The sequence below is a fragment of the Hyperoodon ampullatus genome (genome assembly GCF_949752795.1).
Source record: "Hyperoodon ampullatus genome assembly, chromosome: 4".
Classification (NCBI taxonomy): domain Eukaryota; kingdom Metazoa; phylum Chordata; class Mammalia; order Artiodactyla; family Ziphiidae; genus Hyperoodon; species Hyperoodon ampullatus.
Window position 1 is genome coordinate 78080255 of NC_136917.1, and position 21029 is coordinate 78101283.

The 21029-nt window shown below is 37.2% G+C and overlaps 1 protein-coding gene across 2 annotated transcripts in view; it reads left to right on the plus strand.

Moving 5' to 3' along the window:
* Window positions 1-321: 321 nt before the first annotated feature.
* The window catches only part of DTWD2 (DTW domain containing 2), a gene marked incomplete at both ends in the record, with an annotated part of 101550 nt that continues 80842 nt past the window's right edge, over window positions 322-21029 (plus strand). For both annotated transcript variants that reach the window (XM_079703011.1, XM_079703012.1), the window contains 2 exons: window positions 322-539; window positions 20787-20877. In XM_079703011.1, coding sequence (XP_079559137.1) covers window positions 322-539; window positions 20787-20877 — 309 coding nt within the window. The remainder of the gene's footprint in view (window positions 540-20786; window positions 20878-21029) is intronic.

The following is a 21029-nucleotide window of genomic DNA, read 5'->3' on the forward strand; positions in this document are numbered from 1 at the left end:
GGTTTGCCACCTGAGGTGTTATCAGAGGAGATTCCTTTACTTCTCCCCGAGAAGCTTTCCTAACCTCACCTGCTCCCCAGGACAATCCACACTTCCCTTCCGGGTTCTAGGTGAACTGGCCCACAGGGCACAGACCAATGGGTTCATTCCTTGTCCGCTGCGGGGCGGGCTCTCCAGCCTGGGCTTCGGAGACCCGCCCCCCGTACGTGGCGTGCGTGCGTGCGTGCGTGGCGCCGGGCGGCGGAGGCTGGTTTCTTCAGCTTGTGGCGCCGACTGGCGGCAGCGGGGCTTCAATGTGACGGTCGGACCTGAGCGCCTGTCATGGAGCTGCAGAAAGAGGCGCGAACACCCAGGGACCCCGTCGCGCGGCTACCCCGGGCCTCTAGGTCTCGGAAGCCGGACGAGGAGGAGCGGCGGGAGGGCGGCTCAGCGCCGGCGGCGACTGCCTTGGACGCGGAGGCGGACGGGGCTAGTGCGGACGGACTGTGGGAACTGCCAGTGGAGCCGGCTGAGCGGAGGCCCGAGTGCAGCCGCTGCAGGTGACCGCCGGGCGGGGACGGGGACTGAGGCCGGCGGCCGACTTGGAGGGGGATGTGTGTCGCGGTGGCTGCTGCGCCCTCTGCCGGGGAGGCGGCTGCTGTGGCTCCAGTCCGGGGGGAGCGCTGGTTCTGGCCTCTCCGCGCTTGGGGCGGCAGGGTCCACTGGTTGACCTTGGAATCACTGTGAAATACCTGTCACAGCTCTTTCCTAAGAAGCCATTTCTCCAGGTTCAGGATTATTTAGCCTTACTTCTTCCTGCAAGACACTGAGCGGGTCATGGGATGAGCAGACAGAAGTTCCGCTGTCAAGAAGCTTGAGCGTCTGGTAGGGGAAGTAAGGCGTAATGACAGTAATACTTGTAAAAACACGTTTATGCTTATGTGACATAGTCATCTCACAGTGAAAAAAAAAAAGGATCAGAGGAGACAATCAAGGTGGCTATTACAGTAGTTGACATTGTATTCAGAATTATGAATTCACTTAGAAATATTTATTGAGCACCTACTGTGTGGCAGGCACTGTTCTAGGTTCCTAGAAACCTAGGCATGGATAAAACATACGTTATCTCTGTGCTCACTGGGTCACTTAAAGTCTAATGGGGAGACAATTTATTAAACTAGCAACACCAACAATTAACATTATTTGACCGATTGAATTATGCTGGTGTACTTTCAGGGTTGTGAGGATTGCTTTCCCTGCTTATTTGAATCTCATGCTATACAGATATACTATTATATTTACCTCCTGGATGTTCAGGATCCTTTCTCTTGGTTACTACCTCTCTGTTGTCCTTCACACTTTTAACAATTAGATAGTGTCTCTACTTCCTCACCTGGGAATCACTCTGTAATTTGTCCTCAGATCCTACGTGCTCTGAAATGGCTCTCACTAAAGTCACCATTAACCTTAATGAGGTGAAATCTAATGGATCCTTTTCTGTTCACTTCTTACTGGACCTCTTGGCAGAATTCTGCATTTGAAATACTCACTCCTTGAAACATTCTCTCTTTGGTTTCACTTTGATTTATCTGACTTCTGTATCCTAGTCTTCTTTGCCTGTTCTATTAAAACTCTAAATGTTGGGCTACCTCAAGGTCTTGGTTCTAGGTTCTCTTCTAACTCCATACACTTCTCACAGGTGATCTTACCAGTTTTCATGGCTAAGTTATCACCTCTACTCCAGTCTCTCTAGCTCAGACCTTTCTCCTGAGCACCAGATGTACGCATTCATTTAAACATTGAGTACTGAGTGCTTCGCTAATTACTGGTAATACCGTGGAGTATTTGTCCACATAGAGTGTTCAGTTTGTTATTGGATACAGATGATAAACCAGTAAACAAGCAACTAAATATGTAATTACAGATTGGAAAAAAAAAAAGAACAATGAAAGAAAGAAGTGGGATGCTGCCATAGAAAATAGCAGGATGGTGTCAGGAAAGATTTGTGAAGAGATAGCCTTTATATTGAGACTTGAAAGATAAGGATTCAACCAAGAGAGAAGTGTTCCAAGAAGGGGAACAGAAGGACAGGCTGGTTGATTGTCTTTAGCATTTGCATACTTGGAGTCTCTTACCAGGGCCATTTTGACCTTTTCCCAGAGCTGAATTGTAAGACCTCAGAGGAAGGATCTTGAGTGTAAGGATCTTTTTATATTTTCTGAATGTACTATATGCAGTAGATACTCAGTAGACCTTTGACGAGGGTGAATAATTTGTGTCTAAAAGAGACTGTGTGTTGGAACAGAAGGGGTGTGTGAATACAATTAATTTAAATAAGTTGTCTAAAGTTGTTAGAAGATAGCACTTAAGAATACTTCGGGGCTTCCCTGGTGGCGCAGTGGTTGAGAATCTGCCTGCCAATGCAGGGGACACGGGTTCGAGCCCCGGTCCAGGAAGATCCCACATGCTGCGGAGCAACTAAGTCCGTGCCCCACAACTACTGAGCCTGCACTCTAGTGCCCGCGAGCCACAGCTACTGAAGCCCACGCGCCTAGAGCCCATGCTCCGCAACAAGAGAAGCCACCGCAATGAGAAGCCTGTGCACTGCAACGAAGAGTAGCCCCCGCTCGCCGCAACTAGAGAAAGCCTGCGCACAGCAACGAAGACTCAACACAGCCAAAAAAAAAAAAAAATGCTTCGAAGGGGTCTCACTAGGAGGTGGAAAGAAAAGTGTTTCAAATACAAATCCAGAGCTAAATTATGCTAGCTTTATCATGTAGTTTTTAGTCTACTCAGAACTGCTAGTTATAATAGTTTAAAAATTAGTCTTCTATGGCTAGCAAAAATTTATAATTTTTCTGATCTCCTCCTCTCTGCCCCATTAATAGACTTTATTTTTTAGAGCACTTTTATTTTATTTATTAAAAAAATTTTATTTATTTTATTTATTTATTTTTGGCTGCATTGGGTCTTTGTTGCTGTGCCCTACTTTCTCTAGTTGTGGTGTGCAGGCTTCTCATTGCGGTGGCTTCTCTTGTTGCGGAGCATGGGCTCTAGGTGCACGGGTTTCAGTAGTTGTGGCTCGCGGGCTCTAGAGCGCAGGTTCAGTAGTTGTGGCACACGGCCTTAGTTGCTCCGCGGCATGTGGGATCTTCCTGGACCGGGGCTCGAACCCGTGTCCCCTGCATTGGCAGGCAGATTCTGAACCACTGCGCCACTAGGGAATCCCTAGAGCACTTTTATTTTATTTTATTTTATTTTTTTTAATTAGTTTCTGCTTTATAACAAAGTGAATCAGTCATACATATACATCTGTTCCCACATCCCTTCCCTCATGCATCTCCCTCCCTCCCACCCTCCCCATCCCACCCCTCCAGGCGGTCACAAAGCACCGAGCTGATCTCCCTGTGCCTAGAGCACTTTTAGATTGACAGCAAAATTGAGAGGAAGGTACAGAGATTTCCCATATACTCTCTGCCCCTACACATACATAGCTTCCCGGTTATCAACATCCCCTACCAGAGTGGTACATTTGTTACAATTGATGGACTCCACTGACACATTATTATCACTTAAAGTGCATGGTTTACATTAGGGTTCACCCTTGGTGTTGTACGTATTTTGAGTTTGGACAAATTTGTAATAACATATATCTACTATTATAGTATTGATAGCATACAGAGTGTTTTCACTGCCCTAAAAATCCTGTTGGCTCTGCCTTTTCATCCCTCTCTACCCTCTAACCTGATCTACTGTTTAAAAAATAAAAATGACTTCCTGGGTTTTAGCTTGTTTTCAGTTTCATTTAGTTAATCCTTTAGAATTATAATTCATTCTGAGATTTCTGCACTTTGTTTTTTCTAGTGAAATTTTCTACCTTTTAAAGACTCTTTCCCTTGGCATGCTATGCATTTTGTTTGTTTTAATTGGTTAGAGTACATTTCTAGAATTATGGAGAATATTTAGGTGTTATCAATATAATATTTATAGCTCTTTATATTTTATTTCATTAGGCGGTTAGGGTTTTAACTAGTTCCCTGAGTGAACTTCTTTACATTTATGCTTATAATAGTTTTTAAAATTAAAATGCATTCTTAGATTTGAGTGATCAGTAAGCCACAATTATTTGGCCATTTATTTAAAACACTATTCATTTCTCTAAACACATTACTATAATTGTCACAGCCTAAGGAGTTCTAGAGATTGGTTTTGTTCAGGAAGTGCAAGCTCAATTTAACTTCTCAGCAGAATCTTGCTCGTTAGAAATACAACATATCTTAAACATTAATGAAATATTCTTTAAAAGATCCCAAACTAATTTGTTATTGCAAGATACAGAATTTATAAAAAGTGTGCCCCTGTTAGAAGGAACAGCACATACAGGAGTACATTGTATAGAGTACAGTGTATTTGGAGAGCGTGGCAGAAAGGAAGGAGAGACGAGGCTGCAGAGATTAATGGTGATTGCACTGGGAAGGGCCAAATAAACTGTTAGGGATTTTGAGCCTAAAGCACTAGAACCCAACAAAACAGCCACTGAAATTTTTTTTTTTTTTTGCGGTACGCGGGCCTCTCACTGTTGTGGCCTCTCCCGTTGTGGAGCACAGGCTCCGGATGCGCAGGCTCAGCGGCCATGGCTCACGGGCCCAGCCACTCCACGGCATGTGGGATCCTCCCGGACCGGGGCATGAACCCAGGTCCCCTGCATCGGCAGGCGGACTCTCAACCACTGCGCCACCAGGGAAGCCCTTAATTATTTTTTTATATCTTCTGTTTATATTCCTGCCTGAGGACAAGAGTTAGAAACCAGAAACCACTTGAAATTCACTGATCATAAGAATAATGGAATAATGTCTAAATACAGAGTATTTTTAAATTTGTCTGAGGGAGGAAGTCAGCAGGGAGAACATGTACGCAAACTGACACAGATAGGCCCTGAGACAGAAATTTTTCTCTCTCCAGTGCTTTCTTCTTACAAAAGTACAAAGTTGTAAGGATTATAATAAGCCACATCAATATATTTAGCACCCGTTTATTAAGCACTGGTCATCTGCAGGTTATTCACCAAGCCTAGGTGCTTTATGTATAATATTTTATTTATTTCTCATAACAGCATTCTAGAAATGATGATATCATTAGCTTTTAAATGATAAGAAGGTAGAGGTAACAATCAAGTAGCAGAGTTGGTTCTCCAGCTCCAGTCCACTTGGCTTCGAAGCTCTTGCAAATGCTTGGCTTTGCTCTGTGCTCCACGCTTGCTGAAGAAGCCTTATGATTTTGTTTGCTGAGTGGATGTAGTCACTAGTTGAAGTGCAGCCACTAAGGCTGCAGGAGTAGCTCTGATTTTCATACTTTTTAAGCTGAAGTATGTTTACTTCAAGCTTAGTAACAAGATTCCTGAGCTTTGGTATTCTTTAGCTCCTTTTTTTTTAAAATAAAAATTAAGATATATTTGTTGTATAATTTTATATAAGTTTAAGGTGTACATCCTATTGATTTGATACATCTATATATTGCATTATGGTTATCACTGGTAGTGGTTAGCTGTTGTCACCTAATTATCATTTCTTTTTTTGTGCTGAGAAGATTTAAGATGTAGCCTCTTAGCAACTTTGAAGTATATTAGACAGTATTGTTGACTATATCACAATGCTGTGCATTAGATCTCCAGCATTTGTTCCCCTTGTAGTTCCAACTTTGTACCCTTTAACAACGTCTAGCTTCTTTATTCCATATCTTAACCTTTTCCGTATTCTTTAGGCTTGGTTATTCTGGAGAAGAAGGTGATGGGGATAAAATAATGAGAAAGCGAAGCAGGGAAGGTTGCAGGTGTTTAAGAAGAATACAGGAGCCACAAACTGGCAGCCCCACAGATGTTTTGTTTAAAACTATATTTTTACCAGTTTTAAATTACCAGTTGCTAATAGTTAAAAATGAAGATGTTTTGTATCAAAATCCAGATTTCTGTTTTCTGTGAGAATGGGAAGATCTAGCAGCTTGGGGGCCAACTTCCTGAGCAAAATAGTTGGCTGAGTGGAGTATTGGTTGTGCCTTTAGATCAGGTGTGATCTGTCCAGGTCGTCATTGCTCCCAGTCATTCCTGCTTAATTCAACTATGATTAACTGCCTGCCTCTCATAGGCATTTGCTTTTTGATCTGGGTCTCATGTACGTCATTTTGGGCTGGTCAGCCTGAGCAGGAGGGTAAATCAGTCTCCAGGTTTTGTAGGTAGAAGTGAAAAATGGTAATTCCCAAAGCAATTAGTTTACAATAATTAAGATTGTTGAATTGGTATCAACACTTAGGATTAGAAAACCAACTGTTTTGGTAAATTTAAAATAAACTGGATTATTGACGGTAATTTTTAGGGTAAAAATTTTGATAGTCTGCAAATTTAATTCTTTGTGCATTAACTAAGTTAATTTGTTCTTTCTTGTTAATATAGAAAATATGTTTATTCTTTGAACTAGTTCGTTCCTAAGATATGTGGGAAGCTAACTGAGTTACAAATTACTGTGCAAGCTAATCATATGTTCAAAGTTGAGCAAAGATGATATATCTCAAGAGGGAATTTTTTTCTTAATTAAGTCTCCAAAGAGGAGTGACCAATTTTAAGAAACCATTTTAGAGCTTTCTAAATGTTTGATTTATTTTCCCCAAGAAAAATAAGAACATTATTATTACCCTCTGATAGATAGAAGTTTTCTTCAAAGAATATCAAATCACATTAATTTTTAAGTATGTTTACATTTGCCCCAAATTAATAATTCATAGCTCTGTTAGTGCTTATGTAGTGAGAGAATATATTCCTTAATAGTCTAGTCTAAAATTTGTCTTTTTCATTTATTTTTTAAAATATGTAATGTATTTTATTTTTTTCTTCCAGTTTTATTGAGATATAATTGGCATACAGCACTGTATAAGATGTACAATATAATGATTTGACTTACATGCACCATGAAATGATTAAGTTTGTTGAACATCTATCATCTTATGTAGATAAAAAATAAAAGAAAAAGAAAAAAATTTTTCCTTGTGATGAGAACTCTTAGGATTTACTTTATTTATTTATTTATTTAGGCCACTCTGTGTGGCTTGTGGGATCTCAGTTCCCCGACCGGGGATTGAACCTGGGCCACAGCAGTGAAAGTGCCAGATCCTAACCACTAGACTACCAGGGAAGTCCCAAGATTTACTTGATTAACAACTTTCATTTATAATGTATAGCAGTGTTAATTATATTATGTTGTACATTATATCCCTGATACTTATTTATCTTACAACTAGAAGTTTGTACCTTTTGACCACCTTCATCCAGTTCTCGCGCTCTCACCACTCCTCGCCTCTGGTAACTACAAATCATCTTTTTCTTGAAGTCTGTTTGTTTCTTGAAGTATAATTGTGCTTCAGCACTATGTTAGTTCTTGGTGTACAACATAATGATTCGATACTTCTCTGCATTAGAAAATGATCACCACGGTAAGTCTAGTTACCATTGTCATCATACAAAGATATTATATAATTATCGACTGTATTCCTCACACTGTACATTTCATACAGGTAACATTTATTTTGTATCTGGCAGTATGTACATCTTGTATTTCCCTCACCTTTTTCACTTATCCTCTCACCCACCTCCCCTCTGGCAACAACCTGTTTGTTCTCTGTATCTAAATAAATTTGGCATTATTTTAAAAGATTTCACAGGTTACAAAGTGCTTTCTTACATGTGTGTTTTTATTTACTATATAAGACAACTTTGTGATTTAAATAGTTATTCTCTTTTATGTATTCTTAGGGTCAGGTGAGTAGTAGAGGCAGAGCTGCTTTACCTTTCATATTTTCATTACTGCATCATGTAATAATGAATTATACTGAAATGAACAGTATGACTTTCTTTGTTTTCCTATTGCATATAATACATACTTCCAGTGAGGTGTTCCTTTGCCTTCTTCTAATCCATAGATTCTTTTATTTTTCCTTTGTCCATGGCTATTTTTAATTATTTTGGGATGGGCAATTTTAATTATTGTCTTTTTTAAGGTCCACCTTTTACCTCCTGAATCCTTTACCTGCCTATGGTCAGCTTCTCATTTCTCTTGGTGGCTCTTCACATTTCAGTTAGAAAGGCAAATTTGAAGGTATTATTGATTTTTAAGATTTTTTTTTTTCCTCTGCTGAGTTTTTAGTTTGCTTGTTTCTTGTTTTTTGTCTACTGGAAGCCTAGTGGAAAAGTTGTGGGGAAAAAGGGAGCAGTGAAGTGAAGTAAGTAGAAGTGTTCCAGGATTAATCAAGGAAAAAAATGGAAAAGTATGGAATGATTCTCCTGACCTTGCAAAGAGTTAGAGAGATTGACCTGATAGAAATGTGTCTGATCTCACAGGTGTGACCCCTAGGAATAAATAAAAATAAGAATTAAAAAAAGAAAAAAAAACTGAACAGACATACCAGTGACTGCACACTACAAGAGGAGGGAGTCTGCAGGTTAAGTCCAGGCAAGTTTCCAAAGAACAGCATCCAGAAAAATTAAATAGAATCCAGAGTTTCTACACTATATTGTCTAAAACGTCTAATTTTTGACCAAAGCTTACTAGACATAACATCTAGTTTTTGACCAAAGCTTACTAGACATGCAAAGAAACAGGAAAGTGTGACTCACATACAGGGAAAACAACAGCAAATAGAAACTGTCTTTGAGTGGATCCAGATTTTGGATATAGTAGAAAAATACTTCAAAGCAACTCTTATAATAGGTTCAAAGAATTAAAGGAAAAAAATTTAATGACCGTGACTCAACAGAGACTCAATAGAGAGTTAAAAATTATTTTAAAAGTCTATGCAGACTGTCAGTGTAGGTTCATCATTTGTAACAAATGTACCACTCTGATGGGAGATATTGATAATGGGGGGGCTATGCATGTGTTTGGGCAGGGGGTATATAGAAAATCTCTGTAGTTTCCCGTCAATTTTGCTGTGAATCTAAAACAGCTGTAAAAAAAAAAGTCTTAAAAAAAAAGAGATGTGTATGATCTACTTGTTTATGTAAATCTGTTACTTGGCAGGTCAATTAAAAAAATCAGGTTAATATGTATATAACATTTATCATTTGAACCATTTATAAGTGTACAATTCAGTGGCATTAAATACATTCATAATGTTGTGTAACTATCACTACTATCTATACCCAGAAAATTTTCATCATCCCCAGTATAAACTCTGTACCCATTAAATAATATCTTCTCATCCCCTCCTCCCCCCAGCCCCTGGTAATCTCTATTCTCCTTTCTGTTTCTATGAATTTACCTATTCTAGATACTTTGTATAATCATACAATATTTGTTCTCTGTCTGACATTTCACTAAGAATAATGCTTTCAAGGTCCATCCATGTTAAAGCATATATCAAAATTTCATTTTTATGGCTGAATTGTATATATATGCCATCTTAATTTATCTGTTATCCATTCTTTTGTTGATGGACACTTGGTTTGTTTCCACTTTTTGGGTATTGTGAATAGTGTTGCCATGAACATTGGTATACAAATATTTATTCTAGTTCCTGCTTTTAATTCTTTTGGATATATACCTAGGAGTGGAATTGCTGGGTCATATGGTAGTTCTGTGTTTAACTTTTTGAGGAATTGCCAAACAGTTTTCCATAGCAGCTGCAACCATTTTACATTCCCATCAGCAATGCACAGGAGTTCCAATTTCCACAAAATTGAAGGTACACAGTTATCTGAGTAGTTAACAGAGCATATATATCACCCTTAATGTACTTGAAATTGAATCTTTAATGCAAACCCTCAAAGAAAGAAATCACTGAAAAAATGCAGCAATTACCATTGCTCCAGCAAAACATGGATTCTTTTTTATATTTTTATTGAGGTATACTACCTTTTATTGAGGTAGTTTTTCTAGATTCAGAGATTAAGGGCAAGTAAATAACTTTGCATGTGTTAATGTTGCAGGTCACCATAATTAAATTGCCTCATGATGGAGATTTTATAATTCTAGGGCTTTTAAAATACTCACTTTCCAGCTACAAATAAATATTCCATTGATGAAAAATACTTTTTTTAGGGACACCAAAATTGGTGGCTTATTCATAGCATTCTTGTGTTCTCTTATGTAGTAAAGTAACCCTATCTTAAACCTTATATACTTTTCTCCCTTATATCAAAGAAAATTCTCAATTCTCTTTTGCTCTTTTGAAGAAATGGACCTTTATATAAATTTAGGAGGAATATTTCCTTAATAAATCAGGTATTCCAAATCTGCATTTTAAAATATAGACAGCTTTTAGGCAAGGGAAAGGAGAATAAAGAATAAAGAAAATGAAAATGTTTTCTAGTAACATGGTCCCTTCATTCTATGCTATTCTTTGTAAAATATCTCTACTGAGGTATAGCTGGTCCTTGGGACAATTTAACCTCTGACTCCTTGCTTTTCAGGATGGCCATTCATGCTGTTCCCTTAGTTGGCCAATGGCTAAGGAGCATAGAGTTCTGCTGCACATCGACCTGGAGGCTTAATTTGATGAATCATATGGGTAGTCTTTGTTCATTCAATCATTATTAATTCATTATCCAGTAAAGGCACAGCTTGGGTCATAGAAAAATAATTAAGAAATTGTTTCCTCTAGAATTCATAGTGAATTGAATGTGAGGGAAAATATGTCTGTGTAATAAATATTTAAGACAAATTATGAAAGTATAAAATAAGAGTTTGTAGAGCAAAGAGTGATTTACTTAACTTGCTATTAAGAAAGATGTTTATTTTTTATATTTGTTTTATTTCTATATAAGAAGACAAAGTAAATAATAGGATAACTGACTATAGATGATTACTTTATGACAAGATTCTCAGTTGATCTGTCACTTTGTCATTGCAGCTCTAGTAGGGGCTTTATATAGATGCTGTATATAGTCATCTCTCTGGACACAAGGCTTTTGTTTTCCAAGCATCTGGCTCCTCTGAAGGCTTCTTTAATATAATAACACTTACTAAAATTTTTCTTAGTTAAAGATCTTGTAGTAGGAACAAGCTTATCTCTAGGCCAGTGATCTCTAAATTATTTTGAATACATACCACAGTTGGTTAAAATATTTAGGATGTAATTCTAATAGGTATACATATTTATCTATGATAATATACATTTATCATATACTAATGTATGACTTGCCTCTTAAACCATAAAAAAAATAGAAGGGAAGAGATAATGGTGAAATAAACTATTTAAAAATGTTTTGCTAATTGTGATGGAGTCCTAGTCTTATTATTTAGTATTTTTGAGTCATAATATATACTTACAGTAAGGTTTATGATAGTAACTTACTGATAGTAAGATGTGATTTCAGAGTTCGAATAATCTTTATAATTTATACTTTTTAAAGTTATTGTCATCTGATTAGATTTATTAAGTCTAATGAAGAGTTTGAAGTAGCAGTAAGAAAGGAACAGCTCTGCCATATACTTGTTGTTTATTTGTGATTATGTAATTAGAATTTCTTCAGTATGGACTCTTTGTGGGTATATATAGTTTCTTTGTGGGTGCTGTTGTTAACACTTCATGTTATGAAACTCCTCCTTTTCTATTAGGATACTGCATATCCTGACACATTACCATGTGATATACCATCCCACAGAGGGACTGTTATTCTGTGTACTAAATATTAGTTGTTTAATTATAAATAGAAGTGATAATATTGATACTATCTTTTTGCACCCCACTGGGATATTTTACTTAACTCACTTTGGACACCACTCTTCTAAGCATGCCTAGGTCAATATGTCTCATCTAAAGATATTTATTGTCTTTAGAGAGTTACTTCCTCTCCTATAACAGTGATTTTTTTTCTAAGTCTATTGTTCCTCTACTCCTGAAGGCATTTATAAAATAAAATAATGTAGTGATTAAAAACAGATTTAAGGGGTTATGAGAATATCATTTCTTTTACACTTGAAGCAATCAGACATGGTTGAGATTGCTTCTCTTTATGAGATGAAATTTTATTATTATATTAATAACGAAAAGCTGCTGCTTCTTTCATTGATTATATTGAATATAGTTTCAAAAATGTAAAACTTAGAGTTTATTTTACAGATTATTTAAGTTTCTTTAAAGTGACAGTAGAGGGCACTGTGGCATTTCGTTTTTCAAAGTCTTTTAAAATTAGAAAGTTGTTGCCATTTTTATGTGTAATGCAGTGTATCTATTCAACTGATCTATTGAAAAGTAATGAAACTCTTTGTTCTTTGCTTTTTCACTCTATGGGACTAAAAATTTTTTGTTGAGTGTTGGAAAACTTGAGGTGCGTTATGTTTCTGGGTTCTACATTTGCTTTTGTTTAGTGGCTAAAAGAAATTCTTTTTAAGATAGTGCTTCTTGTAAATCTATTCACTGATCTTTTTTTTTTAAGATTTAATTTTATTTATTTTTGGCTATGTTGGGTCTTCATTGCTGCGCGCAGGCTTTCTCTAGTTGTGGCAAGTGGGGGCTACTCTTTGTTGCATTGTGTGGGCTTATCTTTGCGGTGGCTTCTTTTATTGTGGAGCACGGGCTCTAGACGCGTGGGCTTCAGCAGTTGCAGCACGTGGGCTCAGTAGTTGTGGCATGTGGGCTCTAGAGCACAGACTCAGTAGTTGTGGCGCACGGGCTTAGTTGCTCCACGGCATGTGGGATCTTCCCCGACCAGGGATCAAACCCATGTCTCCTGCATTGGCAGGCGGGTTCTTATCTACTGCACCACCAGGGAACTCCCGTATTCACTAATCTTTTAAGTATGCCTTATTAATACTATGAAAAAAATAGCTTTCAGTGAATATTATGTTAGAAATAAATTAAACTTTCAAATATTAATTAAACTTCTGGAAGATGTTTTTGTAGGTTTTAGCATCTCTAGTCATATGTCAGATATAATTTTATTTCCCTGCAGGCTGTCAAAGATAGCATACCCAGAGTGACAGATTACCCCTGTTTTACAGCATTCACTTCAGAAGACAGTCAGTCCTAGTCTGACAGGAAGCCTACGTATTTATTTCTACAACCTTATTGAGAAAAGAAGAAAAAGCTTATTTCATAAAATTTGTTCAGGGAAATTATTTGAAAATTCCATTTATATGTTAAGAATATAATTAACATTAATTGGTTGTATAGATTTTAAAGAAGATAAACCCCAGTGATAGAAAACAGTATTTATAATACATTTTCAATGTGTTGTAAGTGTAGAAGAGGGAAAAATCTCAGCTCTTACTTTGGTCATTCTGTTATAAGTTAGTTGAAAAATGGTCATAAATGATTACATTTTTATTACATTTGCCTGTGATTCAGTAGTTATTCACCAGAACTTTCTTGATATCTTATTACTAGTTCTATGAAGAAGGAAATTGAAAACCTCTGACACAGTCAGGATCATATAGCAAGACAATGATATTGTCAGTGATATATCTTAATAGTTATTCCCTAAACCTATACCCAATTTACCTGTTGATATTTATTCAGATATTAATTTTTCTTCCTTAGATCTATATAAATTCTAGAAGTAGTTTGATTTTTATTTTAAGATGAATGTTCATTATTTATAAATAATGATAAATAATAAATAATAAGGTTCGATGTGTAGTTATCTGATCTGTTTTTGTCCTGTCATCCATAATAGTTCATAGGGAGCAAGGAACTTTAAAAAATTTTTTTCTGTTACAGTGAAAACATACACATTCAATGAGGGCAGTAATCTTTCTCTCTTTTATTGTCCCAAGTGCCTAATGTCTGGTACATAGTTAGATGTACAGTAAATATTTGAATAAAATTTTGTTGAATTTACAAATTATTTAATCCATTATTGACTTGAAATATTTAAACCTTCAAGAATTAAGTTTGAATGTAGGGAGATTTTTTGTTCTTTGGAAAAAGATTTTATTTTTATTTAAAAATTTTACTTACTTTTTTGTTCAATTTTTTTAAACTAAAAAATACAAAAACAGTTCATCCATTTCTCCCCCTTCCATCTCCTGCCTCTGGCAGCCACCAATCTTTTCTCTGTATCTATGAGCTTAGGTTTTTTTGTTTTGTTATGTTTTTTTAAAGATTCCATATATAAGAGAGATCATATGGTATTAATCTTTCCCTGTCTGACTTATTTCACTTAGCATAATGCCCTGGAGGTCCATGTATGTTGTCACAAATGGCAAGATTTCATTCTTTTTTTATGGCTGAATAATAGTCCATTGCATATATATCACAATTTCTTTATCCATTCACCTACTGATGGACACTTTGTCTGTTTCCATATCTTGGCTATTATAAATAATTCTGCACTGAACATGGTAATGCAGATATCTTTTTGATTTAGTGTTTTCATTTTCTTTAGATAAATATCCAGAAGGGGAATTGCTGGATCATATAGTGGTTCTATTTTTAATTTTTAAAGGAATCTCCATACTGTTTTCCATAGTGGCTGCACCAATTTATATTTGCACCAACAGTGTAGGAGGGTTCCCTTATCTCCACACCTTCTCCAGCATTTATTGCTATTCTCCTTGACAGTAGCCATTCTAACAGATGTGAGGTGATATCTCATTGTGGTTTTGGTTTGCATTTCCCTGATGATTAACGATGTAGAGCATCTTTTCATGTACCTGTTGGCCATCTGTATATCTTCTTTAGAAAAATGTCTGTTCAGATTTTATGCCCATTTTTCAATTGGATTGTTTGGTTTTTTTTACTCTTGAGTTGTATGAGTTCTTTATATCCCCTTATGAGATATATGATTTTCAAATATTTTCTCTCAGTCTGTTGGTTGTCATTTCATTTTGTTGATAGTTTCTGTTTCTGTGCAGAAGCTTTTTAGTTTGATGTAGTCCCACTTGTTTATTTCTGCTTTTGCTTTTGCTTTTGGTATTAGATTTAAAAAATCATTACCAAGACCTAAGTCAAGGAGCTTACTGCCTATATTTTCTTCTGGGAGTTTTATGGTTTCCAGCCTTACACTCAAGTCTTTAAACCATTTTGAATTGATTTTTTGTGTATGGTATAAGGTAGTCGTCCATTTTCATTCACCTGTATGTCCAAGTTTCCTAACACCATTTAGAAGAGACTGTCCTTTCCCCATTGTATATTCTTGGCTCCTTCGTTGTTAATTAATTGACCATACATGCATGGGTATATTTCTAGGCTCTGTGTTCTGTCCTGTTGATCTATGTTTGTTTTTATGTCAGTATAATACTGTTTTTTTTTTTTTTTTTTTTTGCGGTAGGCGGGCCTCTCACTGTTGTGGCCGCTCCCCTTGCGGAGCACAGGCTCCAGAGCACAGGCTCAGTGGCCATGGCTCACGGGCCCAGCCGCTCCGCGGCATGTGGGATCTTCCCAGACCGGGGCACGAACCCGTGTCCCCTGCATCGGCAGGCGGACTCTCAACCACTGCGCCACCAGGGAAGCCCTATAATACTGTTTAAATACTAGGGCTTTGTTAGTATAGTTTGAAATCAAGGTGCACGATGCCTCTAGCTTTATTTGTCCTTCTCAAGATTGCTTTGGCTGTTTGGTTTAATGGTTCCGTACAAATTTAAGGAATTTTTGTCGTATTCCTGTGAAAAATGTCATTGGAATTTTGATAGGGTTTGCATTGAATCTGTAGATTGCTTTGGGTAGTATGGACATTTAAAAAATGTTAATTTTTCCAATCCACGAGTACAGAATATCTTTCCATTTATTTGTGTGTTCTGCATTTCCTTTCATTAATGTCTTGTAGTTTTCAATATACAGATCTTTCACCTCCTTAGTTAAGTTTATTCCTAGGTATTTTATTCTTTTGGAAAAAGATTTTAAATTGAGGAGAGCAATTTCTCTGCACTTATTCACTAGTTTGGTAAGAGATGGTTTAATATTTGGATAGCTAGTCACCAGCATAGTACATGCAGACAATTGTGGAGTAGGAAAATTTGAGAAAAATTGCTGTTAATAACAAATAAGCAGAATTCTTAATTAATTAATAAGGGAGTTAATAAAGGGGACATGCTTTAAAATACATGGGTAATGATATTTTATGAGCATGTTAAAGCATAAACCAAAACAATTAGGTTTAGCTTAAATGACAGTTAACAGTGTTTGTACGTAAGGTGCTTAGCTGTTTTTTTTTTTTAAGTAAATATTTTCTTCAGTAAATATTTTCCCCCCTATATGGTATTGCTTACCAGAAAGATCACAAATGATAACAAAGGAAGATCTGAGGGAATTCCCTAGTGGTCCAGTGGTTAGGACTTGGAGCTTTCACTGCCAGGGCCCAGGTTTGATCCCTGGTTGGGGGGACTAAGATCCTGCAAGCTGGACGTTGGGGCCAAAAGGAAACAAAACAACAAAAATGTCAAAGGAAGATCTGAGACTCTGAATTTCATTTATAATACAAACTAATTGCTTCAGTACTAGAGAGGAAGTGAAGGAGAGATCAGTATTTGATATGTAAGAAAATGAAAGGATAGGATAAGAAATTGTGTAGGAGGAGAAAGGAATTTCAAGGTCGAGGTAAGAGGGAATGCAAAGGTATTCCCTCATGTATTCAACAGTATTTATTGATAGCTTGCTATGCAAGGTGCTGGGATATAAAAGTGAAAAAAGTAGGTCAAGTCCTTGCTCTTAGGTAGCTTACATTGTAGAGAAGGAAACCCACCTTAACATAACATGATGTCAAATAGTGGTAAAACGCCTCTTTCTTACTAATTAGGTTGAACATTCTTTTTTCATTGCATTTTTATATTTTTAAAAAACCAGCTTTATTAAGATACGATTCACAGACCATGGCATTTATCCTACTAAAGTGTATAATTTAGAGGTTTTCTGTTATATTAGAAAAGTTGTGCAAACACCACCAGTATTACAATGATTTTAGCAGATTATCTTTGAGTATCTCTTTACAACATCTTTCTTTTAAGCTGCCTTCTTCTTTTGGTATTGCATCCTGTCCATTAGGCTCCACTAATTATCAGTTGATCATTTTATCATTTCGATACAGTGCCCTGGAGAATAAATTGCTCAGCAGTCTGATCCAGTTAAATTTGGAGAGGGGTAGTTTTTGAGGCCACTCTGAGTTTTTTTCTGACTGCATGTGTGTTCTTCCTAGCTGCCTCTTTCCATGGTTCTTTCTGATGAACTAGCTGGCCTATGATTTAGCTGTTGCTCTTAATTAAGAAGAGTTATTGTTTTTTTTTTTTTGTTTGTTTTTTTTTTTTTTTTTTTTGCAGTACGCGGGCCTCTCACTGTTGTGGCCTCTCCCATGGCAGAGCACAGGCTCCGGACGCACAGGCTCAGCGGCCATGGCTCACTGGCCCAGCCGCTCCGCGGCACGTGGGATTTTCCCAGACCGGGGCACGAACCCGTGTCCCCTGCATCGGCAGGCGGACTCTCAACCACTGCGCCACCAGGGAAGCCCAGAGTTATTGTTTTTGAGAGCACCCTTAGGCTTGAACTTCTCACACTCCATTTCAAATAAAGTCAGTTACTTTGGGGAGAGCTTCACAGCTCTCTTTTCTTATAGTCTGCCTCTCCTCCAAGGTGGATTCTCTGAGTCACTGTTCTGGGCACAGGGCTAGTCAGTAGCCTCTGACTTGCTGCTTCTGGTGTAGAACTGTCCTACAAGTGAACTGGGGTGAGAACACTTGGGGTCCCAGCATTTTCAGCCTACTGCACTGTGGTAAAGCTTCTGTTTTTTAAGTGGAGGCTGTGTGGAGGAAGGGAGACTGCTCTGTTGGCCACACTCACCGGGAATTTATTTTCTTCAATTTGGAGTTGGAAGGATGAGAAATGTTGATGGTCTACCTTTCTCTGTGACATATGGTAAGTCTTGATTGAAAGCTGAGAGGAAGCTCTGTTCTCTTGGCCACACTTACCTGGAGTGGAGTTTCTGTCAACCTAAACTGGGGCAAGGTAGTAAATGGGTTATGGCTCAAATGCCACAAACTATCCCAATACCAAGTTTTCATAGATTTTCTTGAATAATGTTTCTTCATTTGAATATGCCCTTAGGACAATTTCCAGAGACTTTGTTTTTTAAGTTTAAAAAAAAAGATTTATTTATTATTTATTTGTTTATTTTATTTAGTTTTGGCTGTGCTGGATCTTATTTGCAGCACGTGGGAACTTCGTTGAGGCACGTGGAATCTTTTGTTTGTGGCGTGCGGGCTCTTTGTTGTGGCGTGCGGGTTTCTCTCTTGTTGTGGTGCATGGGCTTCTCTCTTGTTGTGGCGTGTAGGTTTTCTCTTCTCTAGTTGTGGCACGTGGGTTCCAGAGTGCTTGGGCTCTGTGGTTTTTGGCACACAGGCCCTCTAGTTGAGGCGCACAAGCTCAGTAGTTGTGGCGTGCGGGCTTAGTTGCCCCGTGGCATGTGGGATCTTAGTTCCCTGACCAGGGATTGAACCCACGTCCCCTGCATTGGAAGGCGGCTTCTTTACCACTTGTCCACCAGGGAAGTCCCTCCAGAGACTTTAAATTGTTGTTTTATAAAACAGTATTTGTCAGTTTTGCTTGTTTCACTGGAGAGTGGGTCTCTGAAGCAACTTTCCCTGTTATCCTGGAAGCAGAACTCTCCAAACTATTTAATTCTAAATCTTCCTAAAAATCAAACATGTCCTTCCAGTAAAGAAATTACTATCCCAGGTAACTTTTTTTTCCCCCATGAACAGAGGTTTTGGTCAGACATGAAACCCAGAGCTATCAATAGCTAAAGCAGTTCTTTGCACTATCCTAACTGTCATACTAAAGACTCTTATAATTACTATATATGTCATGAGCTAAAGATGTTATTTTAAGTGTTTATTTTACCTGGTTTTCTGCTACCCACAGAAATCTACAGCTTTCACTCAGCTTGTTTACTTGTTGGATTTTGCTGCTGATATGTAGATGCTTCCTGCATAAGACATATGACATTTTTGCATTCTTTCATATTCTTAGAATCATATAACTTATAAATATGTAAGTTGATATCCAGTTAAATTCTGATTTTTTAAAAATGGCTTCATCTGATCTTAAATTACATTTTATAAAAGAATTTTACTGACATCTGATCATGCATTGCAGTCATATAAAAATATCAGAAACTTAGGGACTTCCCTGACAGTCCAGTGGTTGAGATTTTGCCTTCCAATGCAGGGGTTGTGGGTTCAATCCCTGGTTGGGGAGCTAAGATCCCACATGCCTCGGGGCCAAGGAGCCAGAACATAAAGCAGAAGCAGTGTTGTAACAAATTCAATAAAGACTTTAAAAAAATGGTCCACATCAAAAAAATCTTTATAAAAAAAATCAGAAACTTAAACTTTTAGAATTCTAATGTATCTCATTCTCTTCCTCCTCCTATTGAATGGGAAATCCTTTCTAATTTCAGCCCTTGATCTGTTTGTCAGTATACGTAGTTGCATCAGTCACTGCTCCTGTGTTTACTTATGTTTAAGTGGTCTTCTTGGGACCACTGAAAGACTCTCCATTCCTATAAATCTGCTCACATTCCTGAGAAGGAACCCATTGTAGGACTGAGTAGTCACACGGAATCATTTCAGACATCACTGGAAAGCAAGTATATTGATTTTCCTTTGGTTAATCATCCACTCTGGGTTCAGTGGTGGAGAGGGCAAGTGGGGTCATGTTGTACAATACATTTCTACCTCTCCGTAAGATATTATCTAGAGGATTTCTTCAGCAGGAGCAAAGGTTTGACAGTTTCTTGCAGAATGAGGTGGTAGATATAATTGAACCAATTTACTCACACTGTGTTTTATTAATATAAATATTTCTTACCTTAGGCTATAACTCAACATAAGTAAAATTGAGGAAACAGTTGATAGCGATCAGTTTTCTGGTAGTAAGTATGCTGTTGGGAATTGCCTTTAATATAACATTCACTTGCATACTATTGTAATGGCATGTAACATCTGCCTATAATAGTGATCCATTGTGAAAATTTACTACCATCATATACTGTATCTGGCCGTTTGTTGAATTTCATATTATAAACATACATATTAAATATAGGATATAATGGTAAACTATCCATGTATATTCCTTCAGTACCTTTGGAAGGTCACAAGAAACTAATCACTGGTTGTCCTTAGGGAAGAGAATGCACCAGGCTGGAGGACTGAGATGGGAAGTATACCCTTTTATTCCATCTGAATTTTGTAATAAGTATTTTTGAAACAATAGTAAAGCACTAAAAAGTAAGTAAAACAAAAACAACAAAGTAAACAATAACAAAACGGAAAACAAATGGATAGACTGGCATTCTGTGGATATAATTCTAGCTAAAAATACTTTGGTGGCCCGTTTGGGTTTCTTCTCACAATTGGTAAGCTCTCCATGTTGACTGATGGCTAAGTTTGATTAGAACTCTCTTCTAGGTGGTAATTATATTCTAATATTTTATCATCATTTTGTTCCCTCCAACTTCAGATGATTTAGATCAATTGCCAGGTTTCTCTTTGACATGAGATCTGTTCTTGATTTGGAATGCAAATTATTAGAAGTGTTTCTTCATGAATACAAAGACCATGGTGGTGACTTATGAGTATTCTTCCATTGAAGATAATTAAGGCAAGATTTTTTGAGGTACTTTGATCTATATGGATGGTAAAAAATTTACTTGAGTCTTTTTTCAAATTCTCATATTGAAAATATGATTGATTAAATTCATTCTTGGTATCATTTTAAAAGAATGCAGCTTTAGCAAATCTATATAATGAAGTGAGATTATGTTTGAATTTTAGGTTATTGGTATATAATTTTATTTTAAACATACAGGTTTTCATTTTTTTTCTGCCCTTTAGCCGACCTCAGAAAGTGTGTTTGTGTCCGTTTCTACCAGTGCATCCTCTACACATCTCTACCCACTTGTACATAATTCAGCATCCAGCAGAGGTAAGATGTTATAAAATACACAATTTCAGATAGAATATTGGATACAAGAGGAAGCATACAGATGAACATACTCATCCCTTTCAGCTCTTCAGCATTTTTGAAAATAAATTGATGATAAATGCTATCTCTTTGGGAAAAAATAGTTTCTTTTA